The sequence below is a fragment of the Lynx rufus genome, unplaced genomic scaffold (genome assembly GCF_022079265.1).
Source record: "Lynx rufus isolate CCGP_SWC_20201006 ecotype Redwood Valley unplaced genomic scaffold, mLynRuf1.p SCAF_1, whole genome shotgun sequence".
NCBI classification, from domain to species: Eukaryota; Metazoa; Chordata; class Mammalia; order Carnivora; family Felidae; genus Lynx; species Lynx rufus.
Window position 1 is genome coordinate 163683210 of NW_025814823.1, and position 16884 is coordinate 163700093.

The 16884-nt window shown below is 37.8% G+C and overlaps 1 protein-coding gene across 19 annotated transcripts in view; it reads left to right on the forward strand.

The window, feature by feature from the left end:
• PAM (peptidylglycine alpha-amidating monooxygenase) overlaps positions 1 to 16884 on the forward strand; it is a 157935-nt gene that overhangs the window by 46344 nt on the left and 94707 nt on the right. For all 19 annotated transcript variants that reach the window (XM_047089912.1, XM_047089920.1, XM_047089897.1 and 16 more), the window contains exons 5-6: positions 7936 to 8021; positions 9417 to 9500. In XM_047089912.1, coding sequence (XP_046945868.1) covers positions 7936 to 8021; positions 9417 to 9500 — 170 coding nt within the window. The remainder of the gene's footprint in view (positions 1 to 7935; positions 8022 to 9416; positions 9501 to 16884) is intronic.

Consider the following 16884-nt stretch of genomic DNA (forward strand, 5'->3'; position numbering starts at 1 on the left):
CCATTGGCACTCACAGAATATTTCACAGACTAAACTCTTCAGTTGCTTCACAGAAACATCTCATACCCTGTCTCCTCACAGCCACACAAGCACAGCCATGGAAACGGCGGATGTTTTCCAACTGCTTGGCCCCTTATCCTCCCACCTGAATTACAATACTAATAACAAAAATCTATCAGTGTCAAAGCCTCGCATTATTTTTCTTGAATGTTTGAGTCATAGAATTTATCACACTCATTTTACAGTTGCAAATCTATTCTTCAACAGCTCCAAGATACAGACAGTAGTTAAATTAAGATTCCCCAACGTTCACATATATTTTTGGTTATGCTACCTGTAATGTTTTTTGAGGCTTAAGAAAATCAAGAACTCCTTCACACTCTGGGAAAACCTTTATGGAAATACAAAGCTGTTTTAGTAAAAGAAGAAAAAGCTAATGGGATATTTTAGCACCAAAATGTCAAGCTTTCCTCTTTTTTTCTTTTTTTTTCTGTTTGTTAGCTAGGATTAGCCCCCTGTTTTCACTTCACTGTTCTATTTTCATTGCCAGCAGGTTGGCAAATAGGTATGTGTCTCTAATAAAGTAAACATTTTCCCCCTGAAATTATGAAGTTATAATTCATCCCCTGTCTTCAGGCAGCACTTTTAATATGAAAGCAAAGAGCTATTCTGATGATATTTCACTGTTGTGCTGCCCTCCTTTGCTCTTTGTAATTGCCTCTTTCTTCTGTTCATTAAAATATATTTACAGTTATATTAAGTTTACATGAAAATACTAGACACAGCATGAAGCAGTTTTCATTATGTAGTCATTTTAATTTTAAAGTTTTTTTTCCCCACACATATTCCAGTCTTTTGTGTCTCATTCCAAATTAGCAGCCCACACCGCTAATGTGTCTAGTTAATTATATGCATGTGCATTTAAATTGCATACATTGATGTGAACCTTTTAATATACTGTGGGGTGGTCCCTTTATAGTTAGAGTGGGCCTGGTGCTCAATTCCAAATTAACATACCTCTCGAGGATGCAAACAAGGACCAGCTGATGGAAAAGCTGCTGGCCCTTGTGAAGAAGGCAGCAGTACCTGTCAGATGTAACCCTCAAACCTTCTTTCCCAGGCCCTTAGAGGAGGAGACAATTAACTGTATCTAGGGCCCAACAGAAAGTAATAGCACCAAGACTGGAGCAAAGCGTAGCAATAGCATGATTTGTTGGACTCCACTGGTGTTTGCAGACTTCACTCAAAGCGTAGCAGTTCTAAGTTCTCCAGATTTGTTGGCTACACGTGAGGCATAGGTGAGTAGATGTGCCTTTTATGGTCAGTAAGGAAATGAGGTGCAGTAAACTGGGTAATTTGGACATAAAACATCTATTACAGCTCCTTGCTAAAAAATGGTAAATTTCTAAAGATCTTAGAAATATTGCATTTGTCTACTGTATGAATACCTTTCTTTATTCTGTTTTTATTCTCAGTTTTTTAAAATAATGCATGGCTGGCTATGGAGAGTATTTCAGGCTTTGAAAATCATGATGTTTTGTTCATACAAGTTGTTTGACATTTGGGGTAATTCAGGAGCACCACTTTTTGTAATGCAAGTTTGTACAGGCTTGTGCACTTTTATCTGCTGAGCACAGGACTTAGGGTTTAAAGCAATTTATGGTTGCAAACTGCAAGATTACGTGCTCACAATATTGGGTGATTAAAGCGAATGGGCTTCTCATGTATCCTGCCTTGTACTTAGGCGTCATCTTCTATACATAACTAAAGTCATTATGTTTAGTCTTAGCAATTAATATTTGATTTAAAAACTATTTCTAATGATGCTTATCACCAAGTACTTTTTACAAATCAAAGATGGCTTCTACAGGGTTGTTTGATCTTTTTTGAAAAGAAGAATCCCAGCTGGTTAAATGAGGCTGTTTCCAGCTGTTCTAACTTGGAATCCTTCTCAAGCTAAAGCAGTAGTGCTTTACCATCCTATGAGGCTTCAGCTTCAGTCCCTTTCAACTGCTTCTATTTATTAACCACCTGCTGTGTCTTTTTAAATGCCACTGTCTCCACAGGGTTACAGATGCTGATGTGGTGAAAGAGAAAAGTAGCTAAAACATACAAATATATATATCTAGAGAAAGAGAGAGAGAGAGAGAGAGAGAGAGAGGAGCCAGTATGTGAGACACCCTGCTTGGTTACTCATTTAAATGACTGGTTTTTTTTAGGGTGCTAGTACTTTCCAGATACGTCTACAGTTTTGTTGCCTCCCTCATGATGCTAATGATTCTTTGGTTGGGAGTGGCATTCGCATACACTGCCTTTATGCACCCTCTCCATATCCTAGCTATCTGTCATCCGTGCACAGTGTATGTTCTGCAGTCTCTTCTTTGTTTCTTCTGCTGTAAAGAAATTTGTAAAGCTAAACGTACATAACATCCTCGTCAGTATAAATAAAAATAACACAATCTCCAAAAACTGCGCTGTTCCTCATTCTAAGCCATGAGGACACAAAGTGTGTCTTTGAGTGTAGTAGCAAATTTTAGACATAAATTTCTACTAGGCTAAAATTAATTGTATCCATTTTCTTTTTCTATTGTAATGTAATAGATTCATATGATAGCGCATATCAGGGTAGCATAAGGGATCTTTGCTTATGTAAAATACACTTGGTACTTATTCTTACTTCTAGTTACCAGTGAACCTATTCCTTGGCTAATTTGTAGGTGCCTGGATTAGAGGTGTTGATAGGAGTTCCTTAGCAACTGACCAGTTCTTAGTAGACTAGTGTAAACTTTCATAATATACAATGGCATGATTATAACCATTTGGACAGTTTCAACAGAAACAAAAATTACATAACTCTGAATATGGTTCTTTCTTGGCAAGATGAAGCATAGTGCTGTAACACCTAGTTTAGTGCCAGTAGTAATAAACATTGGTCAAATTATTTAACCTGTGTTCGTCTGTTTCCTTATCTGTAAAACGAGACTACTAATCCCACCTGATTGGGTCATCATGAAGTATAAGTAAAGGAATGTAAATAATGTGTTTGGCGCGGTGCCTGGCTCATAGAGGTCCTTAATAAATGGTAGTTGTTATCCTCATTCGTTTATTAATATTTATTAACCGTTCACTATGTGCCAAGTACTTTGTTAGGCACTGAAAGTTTGGTGTGAACAAAACAAACCCACCCTCTTTTTTTATGGAATTTATGGCTTCTTTAATCTTGCTGGGAAGGTGGGAGTGTGGGTATTGTGGGGCTATTTATCAGGCCACTTTAAATCACCACTTTTATTTAGCTTTCTCATTAAGTATCTTTCTAATTACTGTGTTATTAGCAATACCTATTGCCTACCCATTGCACTGATATTCACATAGGATTTGTCTGAATTGGGAAATAATTGTCTATGGGTTTATAGAGCAGTTAATGAAATTTGAATATCTGATTATTCAGGATGCAGTTTTGAATGATAAAGACATTCCACATGTGCTGTTGATTATATATTGTGTTTCTTAAAGAAACATTCTAACTTTGGATTAGTTTTTCAGTGGCCCTGATATTTAATTTATTAAAATTGGAATTTAAGGCTATGTAGACTTAACTTGAAGGCATGACAATTTTATTTAAAAAAAATTTTTTTTAGACAAAGAAGAAATGACTTGTCAGATCTGATCTTCCCTGAGTAACCTTGGATTTTAAATAGCCTTTAACTGATACAACCAGAGAGTACTTTAACAGTCAATCATGCTTTATTTGGATAATTCGAAATGACAGGTTAGCATTTTTCAGTGCTTGGCATAGTCTGAAAATATTCATGCCATCTGAATGGTTTCCCCATGGATTAGAGGTGAAAAGGTTCTAAAGCAACGGTCCAGGAATCCAGAATAGTTTTCTTTTCAAAAGTTAATTCTCATCATTTTTACTATGACTACTAAGAAACCACAAGGGAACTGTGTGAATCTTTTCACAATTAACAAGCTTAATCTGGAGGAGACTTTAGGAGAAGCTGCTAGATTTATAAGAATAAGAAACCCAATTGATGAAGCCTGAAATTACAACAGCCATTGATCAAGGGTTACATTGCCTCCTAGCCTGAAGACTTTTCTTATTAATAAGAATAGTAAAAATCCTCTCTATTTTTACAGTACTCTTTGAAAAGCCTAAATACACAACACCGTCTTTATCCTGGTGGTCACCTTATGTGGAGAAAATATGATGTTATTTTTCACTTAAAAGGGAAAATGGAAATCTGAAAATGAAAAGATTGCAGGGATTTTAATTAAATGTTTTTTGCCACCCGTTTGCCATTGTATCATCTGTGCTAGAACCCATTTCTCTTGGCTTTCTTATTTTTCCTCTTTACCTAGTGCTCTCACATATTAAGTTTTAGGATTAGTTTGAATATCCCAGTGCCTTCCAGTGAGTCATTCTTTACTCAGTCTTGAGTTTAATAAATTTCTTAAAAATTATAAAACAGGACTTAAAAAAATCAAGGTTTGCTTTTGGAGCTCTACTTTTACCAGAGCTCAGAAGAAAATGAAACGTCTGGAGCACTTGGGTGGCTCAGTCATTTGAGGGTCCGACTTCAGCTCAGGTGGTTTGTGAGTTCTAGCCCTGCATCTGGCTGTCTGCTGTCAGCAGGGAGCCTGTTTTGCATCCTCTGATCCTGTCTCTGCCCCTCCCCCACTCATGCTCTGTCTCTCAAAAGTAAATATTAAAAAAAGAAAGAAAGAAAATGTAAAATCATTGTCTTCTTGTGAATAAGTGAGGACAACTTATTTTATCTAGAATTTTGTTTTAGAATTGTGTACATACATTGCAGCTTAGTTCAGATATGAGAGTAGTGTAGTCATCGAAGCTTATCTTCATAGAATATAATTTTCTGCCCATACATCAGTCTCATGAATTGAGACAGAAGGGAGTGTGACAGGCAGAGCTTTGAATCAGGGCTTGAATACGTGACCTTTGGAAGTTAAACTCTCTGAGCTTAATCAGCTGTAAAGCTGTTGTATTCTTCTTGTGAAAGCTGATTTCTATAAAACACCAGGCAAGTAATAATTCAGATTTATCATTATTTAATGTTTTAATTAAAACTTTTTAAGTAAATTAAAAAAAATTTTATATTTGAAAGTACAATAAAATTAAGGTCAGTTCAGATTTTTTAAGTGTTCATATACGAAAAGTTAAAAACATACTTGGAAGGCAACTTCACCAAACACTTCTTGGATATTGACTCAGTGACAGGCAGGTATGCAGATGCTGGGAGTTTATGACCTTAAATCACAAAGTATGCACAGGATTAGTAAGCTGATACTTAAGATGAACACTATGGTTAACAAGTACAAGTTGGCCTGGATAGGGACCAGAGAAACTTCCCCGAGGAGAAAGCCTAGAGGGAATCTTGAAGGAGAAAGTCAGTACAGGTTTGTCAGACAGAGATTTGGGGAAGGGGTTTTCCAAGCAAAGGGAATAGTACAGAAGAGAGACTTTACAAACTGGCAGGAACTTGGAGTGCCTGGGTGGCTCACTTGGTTAAGCAGCTGACTTCAGCTCAGGTCATGATCTCACAGCTTGTGGGTTCAAGCCCCGTGTCTGGCTCTGTGTTGACAGCTCGGAGCCTGGAGTCTGTTTCAGATTCTGTCTCTCCCTCTCTCTCTTCCCCTCCCCACTTGTGTCCTGTCTCACTCTCTCTCTCAAAAATAAATACATTAAAAAAAAAAAGAAACTGGCAGAAACTTGGCATGAGTATAAGGGGAATTTTTTTCTGAGATATAAAAGATCCCAGATAATGAAAAGTCTTAATATGTTGTGCTACAATGTTTGGATTTTATTTTCATGTTATTTGGGAGGAAGCATTTGAAAGACTTGGTGCCAGTGAATGACATAATCAAATATGTATGTTAGAAAAATGTACTAAAGCTGTTTTCTCTGTTATATTTCATTCCGGTTCTCTCTACTCATACACTGAATTGACTTCCATATCAGAAGAAACAATTATCTTGTTTAACCTAAGACTGTCATCACGTTGATGTTAGGCACTTTTGTATATTTATGATCTTCGTTGAAAGCTCTGTAAACTGCCACCCGAGTCTGTAAATTTTAGTAGCTCACAATAGTGAGATATAAAGTTCATCCCATCTGACAGTCTCATTTCTTAAAACTATAATAGCATGAGTCCAAGGAGGAAAATTTTGCTTTTGGGCACTGTCCCATTCCCTATGCCTTTGGTACGGTTGGCACAAGGATGTCACAGACATGTTCCAGTGCACAAGTCTCACAGGATAATAATCCTTCATCATAAATATATTGTTCTTGACAGTGAACACTAAGAAACCACAGGTTGATGTGTTTTACACTGCACACTAACCAGTTTCTTTCTACAGCCTGATTGAGAGAAGCAAAACATTTGTTAAATATAATCTTATGGGGACCTCCTGGTTCCCAGTCCCTCAATCATTTATCCAGATGGATAACAACTGTCTGCACTTACTGCCTTTTCTCCCACCCATTTCTGTCTATAAGCAGGGACATGTCCGTGCCTCTGAGTGTGAAGGTACATTTTACCAGTGATTTTCTTATCTGTGACCTGGGTGTTGTCCCAGTGTCTAGCCTCAGTTCCTAACCTGTTGAGAAAGCTACCACGGTCTGCCTTCATTTCTCTCCCAGCCCATGGGCACTGCCCATTTTCTACCATGTGAGCCAGTGTCCTGCCCAAGAAGCTGTCTCTGTCCTTCTCATTGCTAGTCCTGAAACCTTTCAAGTCTGCCCAAACTCCTGACCCTGACCTTGCTTGGTGCCAGTTTCCCAAAACACAAATATGGAAAGGCACTTAAAAATATCACCAAATGGTGTTTTGAACAAATCCAATTCTTAGAACGGAACAAACTAAGAGATACAGTGTAATGGGAAAAAAATGTGTGGCTTGTAATCAGACAGCTTTTCGCTTATGAAATTGAATCTACCGATGTAGATTCCAATGTGCCAGTTACCATAGTGAGTGTCTTACCCACATCGCCGCCACAGCCTGATCAGAGAAGTTTCCATACAGGAACCAGGCCTGGGAGGGTTTACAGACATGCCCAGTCTGTATGAGGGGGGAGGTTCAACTCCAGATACGTCTTTCTGCCTGGACTCCTGTCACCACACAACACTGCCTCTCAATAATGAGTCTGTAGATAAAGTGAATGTTTTATTAAATAATGCATTGCCCTTGTATAGTGCTTTGAGGTTTATAAAGTGCTTTTATTTATATCTCATTTGATTTATGGAATAACTGTGAGGTAAGTATAACTAACCCTGTTTTTCCAGAGAGAAAACTGAGGCTCACTAGATCAAGTGACTTGCTCAACATGAAACAACTTATAAATGGCACAACCAGTATTCATAAACTTAAGAAAAAAGTCACATATGTATAACACCAGGAACATCTTAATGGGATATACTTGTACTGCTCCCTCTGCTGAGAGTAGGCAGTGGGTACTACTGTTTCTTGCCGTGGCCAAAGACATATTGACGATGCTGATCCCCAAAGGGGACATGTGTATGACATTTGGTTTAGTCAACTTCCAAAGTAACAGTGTTAGCTTTGGTTTATATGCATTCCCTGTGTGATGCTTACGTTCCTACCCAGTTTACACAGAGTACATTCCACACAGGAACATATCACATTATAAATTGTATATCATCTTCACAGGATCGTTTCATATCGGGCAACACACAGACAAATCTCCCTTTGTGTTTACTTTTTTTACATGTAAAATTATTGTTTAGTCTTTGTTAAGATCTTAGAGCTGGTATGACTACAATCATGATACAATGACGTATTTTACTGTGTTTTCAAATGCCTTCCCCTTAACCTCTCTGCCCTCCTTGGTGGAGATTTTTTATGCATTTTGCTGCTTGAATCTTCATTTATGGCTACTTTTTTTTTTTTTCTTCAGGTTTTGTGATGAAGGAACCTGTACAGATAAAGCCAATATTCTATATGCCTGGGCAAGAAATGCTCCCCCTACCAGACTCCCCAAAGGTATATCTGAGGCCTCTTGCATAGTCTTCTATAAAGCTGCTTCATTTCTGACTCCAAAGTACTTTTTATTATATGTTCTTTCCACAGTTGTTGACAGTGTTCCATTTTGCAATTTCACACTAAAAAAATATCTGTATTACCTGCTTTGTATTGAAAAGGTTTCATTTAAGTAGTTGCTCTTTCTCTGCCTCTCTTTGGTATAACTTGCCCAGCACAACAGCTTGGATAGAATTAGAAAATACCCTAGAATACCTCAAGCCACCTTTGGCCTACAGCACATTGGTTCCTGACAGCAGGAGCATTTCAGAAGCCAAGAGAGCTAGGAATTAAATAAATTGCTGTTTCAGCAAACAGATTAAAAAAAAAAATAGTCTTGGAACCTGGGTATTTAATGTAATACCAAACCTCAGCTGGCTTTCTATCTTCACTCTAAATTGCTCATCACTACCAATGTGTGAATGAATTATCAGGCTCTCTTCTATTACCTTGATGTTTCTTAATGTCAAAGGGAATGTGCAGTTCTGTAACAGAATATGTCTGCCATGGTTCAGGGATGGTGTCTTATACACCTGTTTCTCTCTTGCCTCCCTAACTTTGCCAGCTCTAACTGATACCTCTTTTGCTTTGCTTCAAATGAGCTTCTGAATCCTCTCCATAGTTTACCAGGCAGCTGCTACCAAACACGTTTGCAAACTAATGGGGGCTGGGGGAAGGCTGTTATAGATTTGTTGACATTTTAAAGATCCATTGGTTGAGCAGATAAAAAAATTTTTTTTCTCCACCTGTAAATATTTTCTCTGTAGATTTTTAAAAAGCTTCCAAGGAAACTCTATTAATAGTAAGACCATTAGGAACCCTTCAGATTCCAAGCACTTATTGACACACTGGACTTTGTAATCTAATTGATAACTGATTTCCTCAATGACCTTTCCACAGATACCTGTTTTCATATGGGAATAAAAGCATTTCCCCTGAGATATTTTTAAGAAGTCTGTTTTCTATATTCAGTCAGAAAATAAAAATGAATGTGAATATATTCAAAACAAAATGAAAGTGGGTTTATGTATGTCTGTTATGTACTCAATAATGGCAGAATTTTGTTTCATTCTATTTCTTTCAAAATGAGTAAATTCTTCTCTTAAAGTGTATGTGTTTACTCTGGTTCTGAAATGGGAAGTATGGATAGAAACCCATCAGAGCCCGTAGAAGGAATGATAGATTATATTAGAAATTTTCAGTGAATGCCTGGTTCATTTCCTTTTTCATATAACATAATTTCATATGTTATATGCTATTTTATTTCCTTTTGGATTTCATAGATAAGCAACCTGAGATTAGTTCCATTTTAGACTTTCATTTCTAAAATATTAATTTATCATCTTTATAAATCTTTAGGAGTTGGATTCAGAGTCGGAGGAGAGACTGGAAGTAAATACTTTGTACTACAAGTACACTATGGGGATATTAGTGCTTTTAGAGGTAAGTTTTTAAATTTTGGAACTAAGCACAACTTTCAATACTATAAATATATAAAATACATACAAAAACTTAAAATGTGTGTACAAACTATTGACCACACTCTCTGCTCGCTGGGAAAAAACTGCTTTTGTTTCCTTTAATTTGAGACGATTGAAGCAATGACTTTTATTTTGGAAATGATGCCATCTTATACATTCTACTATTCTGCTATGCTTCTTTCTCTTATGCTGACTTCATGGTTCCTTTGCTTTCCAATGTATTGTCTTATCTGTCCTCTCCTTGCAAGCAGTATCGTCAGAAGAATAGGGACTAGCAATTTATTTCCATTGCTAGAGGCAAGCCATTGAGTGAGTCACCATACTTTGCAGTGTCAGGGAGGTTCTCAGACTCTAGGGCTCATGTCAGTGCTTTCTCTGCAATCTACACTTGCCACTTCGTGAACTCATCCATCATCCACTGCAGTAATGCACAGACCCCACCCACTCTTCTGACACTGCTGAACACCCCCCTAGACACTCATTGGTCTGCCCATGATTACAATGCACTTCATTTTTTTAATTGAAGTATAATTGACCTACAATATCCGATTAGTTTCAGGTGTTCATCACAGTGTTTCAATATTTTTATACATTATGAAACGATCCCCATGATAAGTCTAGTTACCATCTGTCACCATACAAAGCCATTACAATATTATTGACTATATTCCCTGTGCTGTACATTAATCCCCATGACTTTATAACTGGAAGTTTGTACTATGTACTTCATTTAAACCCTCCTTTTCTTATTATAGAATCATTAACATGAGGAAGGGGCCCTGTTCCCAAGGCAACAGAGACTGGTACTTGTTATTCCTTCTGCTACATTTAGTCAAACTCCAACTGCCTTCCAGGTTCACACTTCAGTGTTCACGGGAGTGTAAATATTAAGCAATCTTCTCCTTGGCTTATCAGCTTTTCCACTATGTCTTGCTGACTTACACATATTGCCCCAAGTTTTCTAATTTAACATTATATTTCTGCTAACTAACCTGATACATTTTCCTCTCCAGACACATTACCTTTCTATCCAGTAACTAAGTCTTGAAGTACATGTCCATCTCTGCCTATGAATTATCCTCTGGGGCCTTTGCTGAGAGTGCCTCGTGTGGTGATAGTTTCCATAGATTCCCAGTATTCAGGATGGGGACAGTAAATGCAGTCTTTCTCTGGGAACAAATGTTAGAAAAATTGTATATAATTTTTCAATTAGAACTAACATTGCAGTCAGACATATTATCAATTAAACAACCTCCTGTGGACCAGCCCATGAACCTGCCTTCCAAATGAAACTTGTTTTTCTATTAAAAATATACTTTGAGGTGTAGTATGCAAATAGCTTTCCGTTTTTGGAGCAGAACCTAAAACCTTAAGTTGTTAACTGTAGTGTTGATAGAGGATTCTGTTGAAAACAATGAAATAAATGTGTTTGAGCAACAACGACAGAACTTATCTCTTCTAAAAATTGACTGTGTGGGTGTCAGTGGAACAGGCAGATGCCACCACTGCTGACTTCCAAAGCACTGACCTGACAATAATTTTCCCAAGAAGGCAAGGAAGGCTTTCCCTGTTTCCACAACTAAGGTATCTGGTCATACCTACACACGCTCCCCCACTCCGACTCTCGGTCCCTCTATAGAGCCCTGGACTTCACTTTTCAATCTAATTCCTCTTAGCTTTCTAGTGTATGCTAACAGATACCACAATGATACCCTAGGCAAGATGGATGATATAGACTAGTTTTTAAGCTATATTACTGTCATAATATATATTAAGTTCTTACTGGTGAGGAGTTAATTTTGTTTTATAATTTATGTTTAATCTAGGGATAATTTAAGTTTTGATATTTAGGGGTGCCTGGGCGTCCTAGTTGGTTAAGCATCTGACTTTGGCTCAGGTCTTGATCTCACGGTTCGGTTTGCGGGTTTGAGCCCCACATCACTCTCTGTGCTGACAGCTCAGAGCCTGGAGCCTGCTTTAGATTCCGTGTCTCCCCCTCTCTCCACCTCTCCCCTGCTTTAACTTTGCCTCTCTCTCAAAAATAAATAAACATTAAACAAATAATAAAAGTTCCAATATTTAATATGTAAATATATAGTTATTCTTTACTATAAGAGACTGATCAGAAATTTTTATACTAATTTTTCATTTTCCACCTTTTTGAGAATAATTTTCCTAAAAGAAGGTACAGATGAGGTATGAGTTAGAAGCATTACTGGTGCTATAATTCATAGGCCTTATTGTAATATAATAAAAATATAAACAAAAAATTTCACCATGTAATTTTTTCAGTAGCCTTAAATACAGTTTTGTGCTTTAAGCTATACACAGGTACATGGCTCAGAATAGTAAATAAACACATGGGAAAATATCAAATCTCACTAAAACTAGAGAGCATTTTATATTTATTAAATTGGGGGTGTGTGGAGATTGAATTATAAAACCCAGGACTGCCAGGGTTTGGACTAATCTGGTGGTACAGTTTGGGGAGCTTTTTGAATTAGTGCACTGTTTTGGAAAGCAACATTATCATATTATATACATTTTATATAGAACAGTAAAATCTTGCTCAAGGCTCTTATCCTAAAAAGAGTTGTTGTTTTTAAATGAGCTACCTACCCATGGTTGTTTCTGCTCTATTAACTATTAATATGAAAAACTGGAAAGTTAACAAATGTCCCTAATAATAGGGGACTAGTTAAATAAATGGTATAATAACAAAAATAATAAATCATAAAAATGTATAGAGACCACATAAAACCATAAGTAGGCTTGCATGTTTCCAAGTATTATAAGGAACAAGGAAAAAAAAAAAAGAAAATAGTCAATAAGCATGAAAGACAGGATTGTGTGATTATTTTTTTTCCTTGAAAGTGTTATAACATTATCTTGGAAGTTTTTAAAATTCCACACGTAGAAGTAATATGTTAAGTCTGTCAATACCTACCAGTTAGCGTGCTGTATTCTCCATCATACCCTTCTGACAAAAAGCATCAGTATAAATCTCCTTTATATGCCTGATTTCCTATAAGGAGTGATTTATACTATATAAAAATTCTATGTTCTGATGACACACTTATATCTAGATACACCTAGAAGTAGAAAATAATTATATCATCTTATCTTCTAGTGATGAAAAATCACATATGTGCACATACACATACACACATATATCGTCATATTGGTGTTGGTCAGGACTTGAACCTAATGATGTTGAAACTGTTGATGATATTTTTGAGTATAGAAATTATACATCAAAAGCAGACTAACACCACAAGGAAGTTACTGCACCCCTGAAAAATAGGAAAATGTGCAGCTTAAGGGTGTGAGTATTTATCCTTACAGGGAATGTTTTAGACGTCTGAGAAGCCTAGGACTTTTTTTTTCTTTTTTCTTTTTTTTTTTTTGTTTTTTTAAATTTAAATTCAAGTTAGTTAACGTACTGTGTAGCCTTGGCTTCAGGAGTAGAAAGAACCCAGTGATGCATCTCTTACATACGACACCCAGTGCTCATTCCAAAAAGTGCCCTCCTTAATGTCCGCCCATTTAACCCATACCCCCGCCCAGCGTTCCTCCAATAGCCCTCAGTTTGTTCTCTGTATTTAAGGGTCTCTAGAACTTTTCTTTAATAGAAACACCAATAGTGAAGGTAAAATATTTTAAAATTTATTGGAATGTTTTAAAGTATCAGAAGCCAGATGGGTGTGTCTTACACTGTGGTCTCTATTAGTGGGAAAAATTGAGTGTGATTTTAGAGTGAGTTCTGTGGAATTACATGAAATATTTGTTTGGGTTTGGGTCTTTGTTTGTTTTGGAAATTGCACAGAATGTGAAGCTGTTAAAAGCATCATTTAAAAACAGCTATCTTTATTAAATGCCATGTCAATCACAGTGTCAGACCCATGCTGGTGCTGGTATCCTAACCTTCCTGCCCAGAGGAGTTTAGTATATGCCAGCAGGAGGGACAAGCACAAAACTGCATTTATAGACAAATCTAGAAATGTATATCAAGTACTGAGGCTGTGGAGGGGCAGAGCACGCAGGTTTGCTGGGAAAGCAGGGGACAGCGAGAGGAAAAGGCTTCTTAGAAGGTGGAAACAGAGCAAGGATTTGCGTGGTGGTCAGGAGCCCCCAGGTAGGCAGGGGCAGGGTGAAGACATGTTCCAAACAAAGGTGAAAGCATGTGTATAGACACAGGGAAATGAAAAGCCCATCCATGAGGAAATTTCTGTAATTTGGTGCTCCTGGAGTGTGAAATGTAAAGACAGAAGTGGCAAGAAATGAGAACATTGGTGAAAGGTGAGGGCCAGACCATATAGAGCCTTGTCAGGACTTTATTCTCACAAACAGAGTGCTTGTCAGCCAGACAGTAACCTAGGCTTCAGTCCTAGGCTTGACTGTGTGGAAAAGCCACTAGCCTTATGAAGAAAGCATTGAGGCTTTAGGAGGCCCAGGTAACCCAGAACTGAGGCTCCGGAAAGCCAGAATGAGTTCTTTTTAAAATATAGACTCACTAATTTTTGTAAATTAATATTCCATGGCAAATATAATGTAATATAATTAGAGATGAATGTCCCAGGGAGCCTGGCTGATTCAGTCGGGAGAGCATGAAATTCTCGATGTTGGGGTTGTGAGTTCGAGCCCCATGATGAATGTGGAGATTGCTTAAAAATTAAAAAACAACAACAACAAAAAGAAACGAATATCCTGCATAAGCAATAGCATTCAGGGGATAGGTGTTTAGACTCTAAGACCAGATGGCCTGGCAATGGCACTTGCTTGTTTTGTTACCCTCACAAACTTTCTAAGCCTCTCTGCCCCCTCATCTATAAAATGGGATCATAATGGTTTATAGAAAGGTACCTGGTAAGTGCTCAATAAATATTAGCTAGTATCATTATAGTCCCTATAAAAGGCTTCAAAGTGACAATAAATTGCCCTAAATGCAACCTTTTGTCGTAGTTGCCTATAATATAAAGGGTGTGTTGGTTACTTTTCAGGGGTGTTATAATGTCTTGTTGTATTTAGACACAGAACTAAGCTACTAGAAGTTTCCTGGTTATGTTGTTTCCTGTTCTCCACAGCATTTGTTGTTATTCATAGTTCATTTATAAGAAGATAAACTACAAGACAGTCCCTGCCCTCAAGGGAATTAGAATAATAGGAAATAGAGATTCCTCCTCTTTTTTCTTTCTTGACAAGTTTTTTTCAGTAATGTCTTGTTCCAAGAAGAAAATTATCCTGAGGTTGCTGTAGAAATTTGGCACATCTTCTGGATGCTTTGGCCTAGGGGAATCTTAAGAAACTGGCCTCTCCTTTCCAGAGTTATCGGCATTAGCTTGCTAGTTTCCAGCAGTAACTCATTTCTCAAATTGGAAAACTTGCTCACTCACTAACTGAAGTTGGAACGGATATCCTTAAAATGGAGATAAGAACCTCTGCCCAAGTGCAGAAGTTCTATCTTTGTGTGGCAGAATTTCCAAACTGTCTTACTTTCCAACTACTTACTGTCCCTTCAGCTCTTGTTGCTGATAGGAAAACTATCAAGGATACAGAGCCCTTCCCACACCCTCGCCCCAAACACACATACATATCTAGGGTTTGCTTTTACCCCTTCATCACAGCTCTCAAAATCCACATACATTTTAGCATGTTCCTTGGAATATAGCTAAAAGATTCATTTTCCTTTAGAGGGGTGTTTAATACTTGTACTCTAAATGAGATGATCGAAACCTGAGGTACCTGTTTTCAACTCTCTTTTCTGTGAGCTCTCAGAAATTTAGTCTCCAAATTTCTGGGGTTATAAGTAAAATCAGATCATAAAATTCAGTTAGAACCCTTAAAGAAGAAATCATTTTTAATAGCCAAGTTTTTTAGAAAGCCAAGGTTTTAGCTCTGTAAGTATTATAATTATAAAATATTTTGGACAGAAATCGTTCCCAAATATATTACATGTCTTTTCAAATTAAAATAGGTGGTAGATGTTAAATGTCTATAGTTGTGTCCAACACAGCTGTTAGTTTCCCTCCCTATCCCCATCCCTCTTTTCTTTGTAATTTTGAGATATCATTCTAAACGTCAACGACTGCACAATGATTTCCCTCAAAATTGAATATATGGAGTTTTTCTGTGTTATTGGGCTTGTTGCCTCCTTCTACCTGCTTTTCTATATTTTCTGTGTGTTCCTCTTTGTCAAGCTACCACTTCAACTCACTTTAATTCCCACAGAGCACTGCGTGGAAGTAAAGATGAGTAAGCTCAAAAATCTGCCTTCATGTAGGTCACCATCCAATGGTGAAAAATAAAAATAAAACAATAGCTATAATCACATGAGTCAGTACACAGTCCTCGCAGGTGGTGAGAGAGGGGATTGATAAGCAGGTAAGACCATACCCAGTTTAGAAAGAGATTGATATTTTTAAAGAGTTTTTTAAATGTTCATTTATTTTGAGGGGAGGGGGGAGGGGCAGAGAGAGAGGGAGACACAGAATCCAAAGCAGGCTCCAGGCTCTGAGCTGTCAGCACAGAGCCCGACGCGGGGCTCGAACTCACAAACCGTGAGATCATGACCTGAGCCAAAGTCAGATGCTTAACCGACTGAGCCACCCAGGTGCCCCAGAGATTGATTTCTTATAGATATTGTGCTCCCTTGTTCTAAATTGATGCATTAGATATGAAATCCAGGTGACTAAGTTTCATATAATTGTTTCCAAATTTAGAATAAACGGACTCAGATTTAAAGCCTTTAAAAGGAACTTTCTGAACAAAATCATGAGAACACTAGTGCCTGAACTTGGTGACCTTCAGATTTGATTTCTACTTGGCTTCTTTGTCTAATTCCATCCTATGATCCGTTAGGTGTGGCTTCTGAGCAGCTTAGTTCAGGGGAGGTGGGTATTCTTGGACATAGGATGTGAGTTCACGCATTCACACATCACACTCATCCACATGCACACCCTGGGGGTCCCCGTCTCACCACCACTGCAGGAACAGTAGAACGAGCATGAAGGAATCAATGGCAGGCAGAAGGGAAAAGAGAGGGCTCTCGAGGAATTCTAATTCCACTGTGACTTCTGCTGCATCTCTGCCTCTTACAAGACTACTGCCAGGAAGCTATCAGAAAAAGCTTTGAAATTGTGAGCAGAGGAAAAATCCCTTGCTAATGCATTTTTGAACAAGATGGAGTATAGATCAGTGGCAGGGCAGCGACACTTAAAATTATTTCATTCCAGTATAAAGCAGACTACTCTGACTTCAGTGGAAGCGTGAGAGTGCTCTTGACTCCCTGGTACCTGGGTCCTGGATAACAGCGGGGAAGGTCACAACCCACTGCTTCCTCTGTTGTC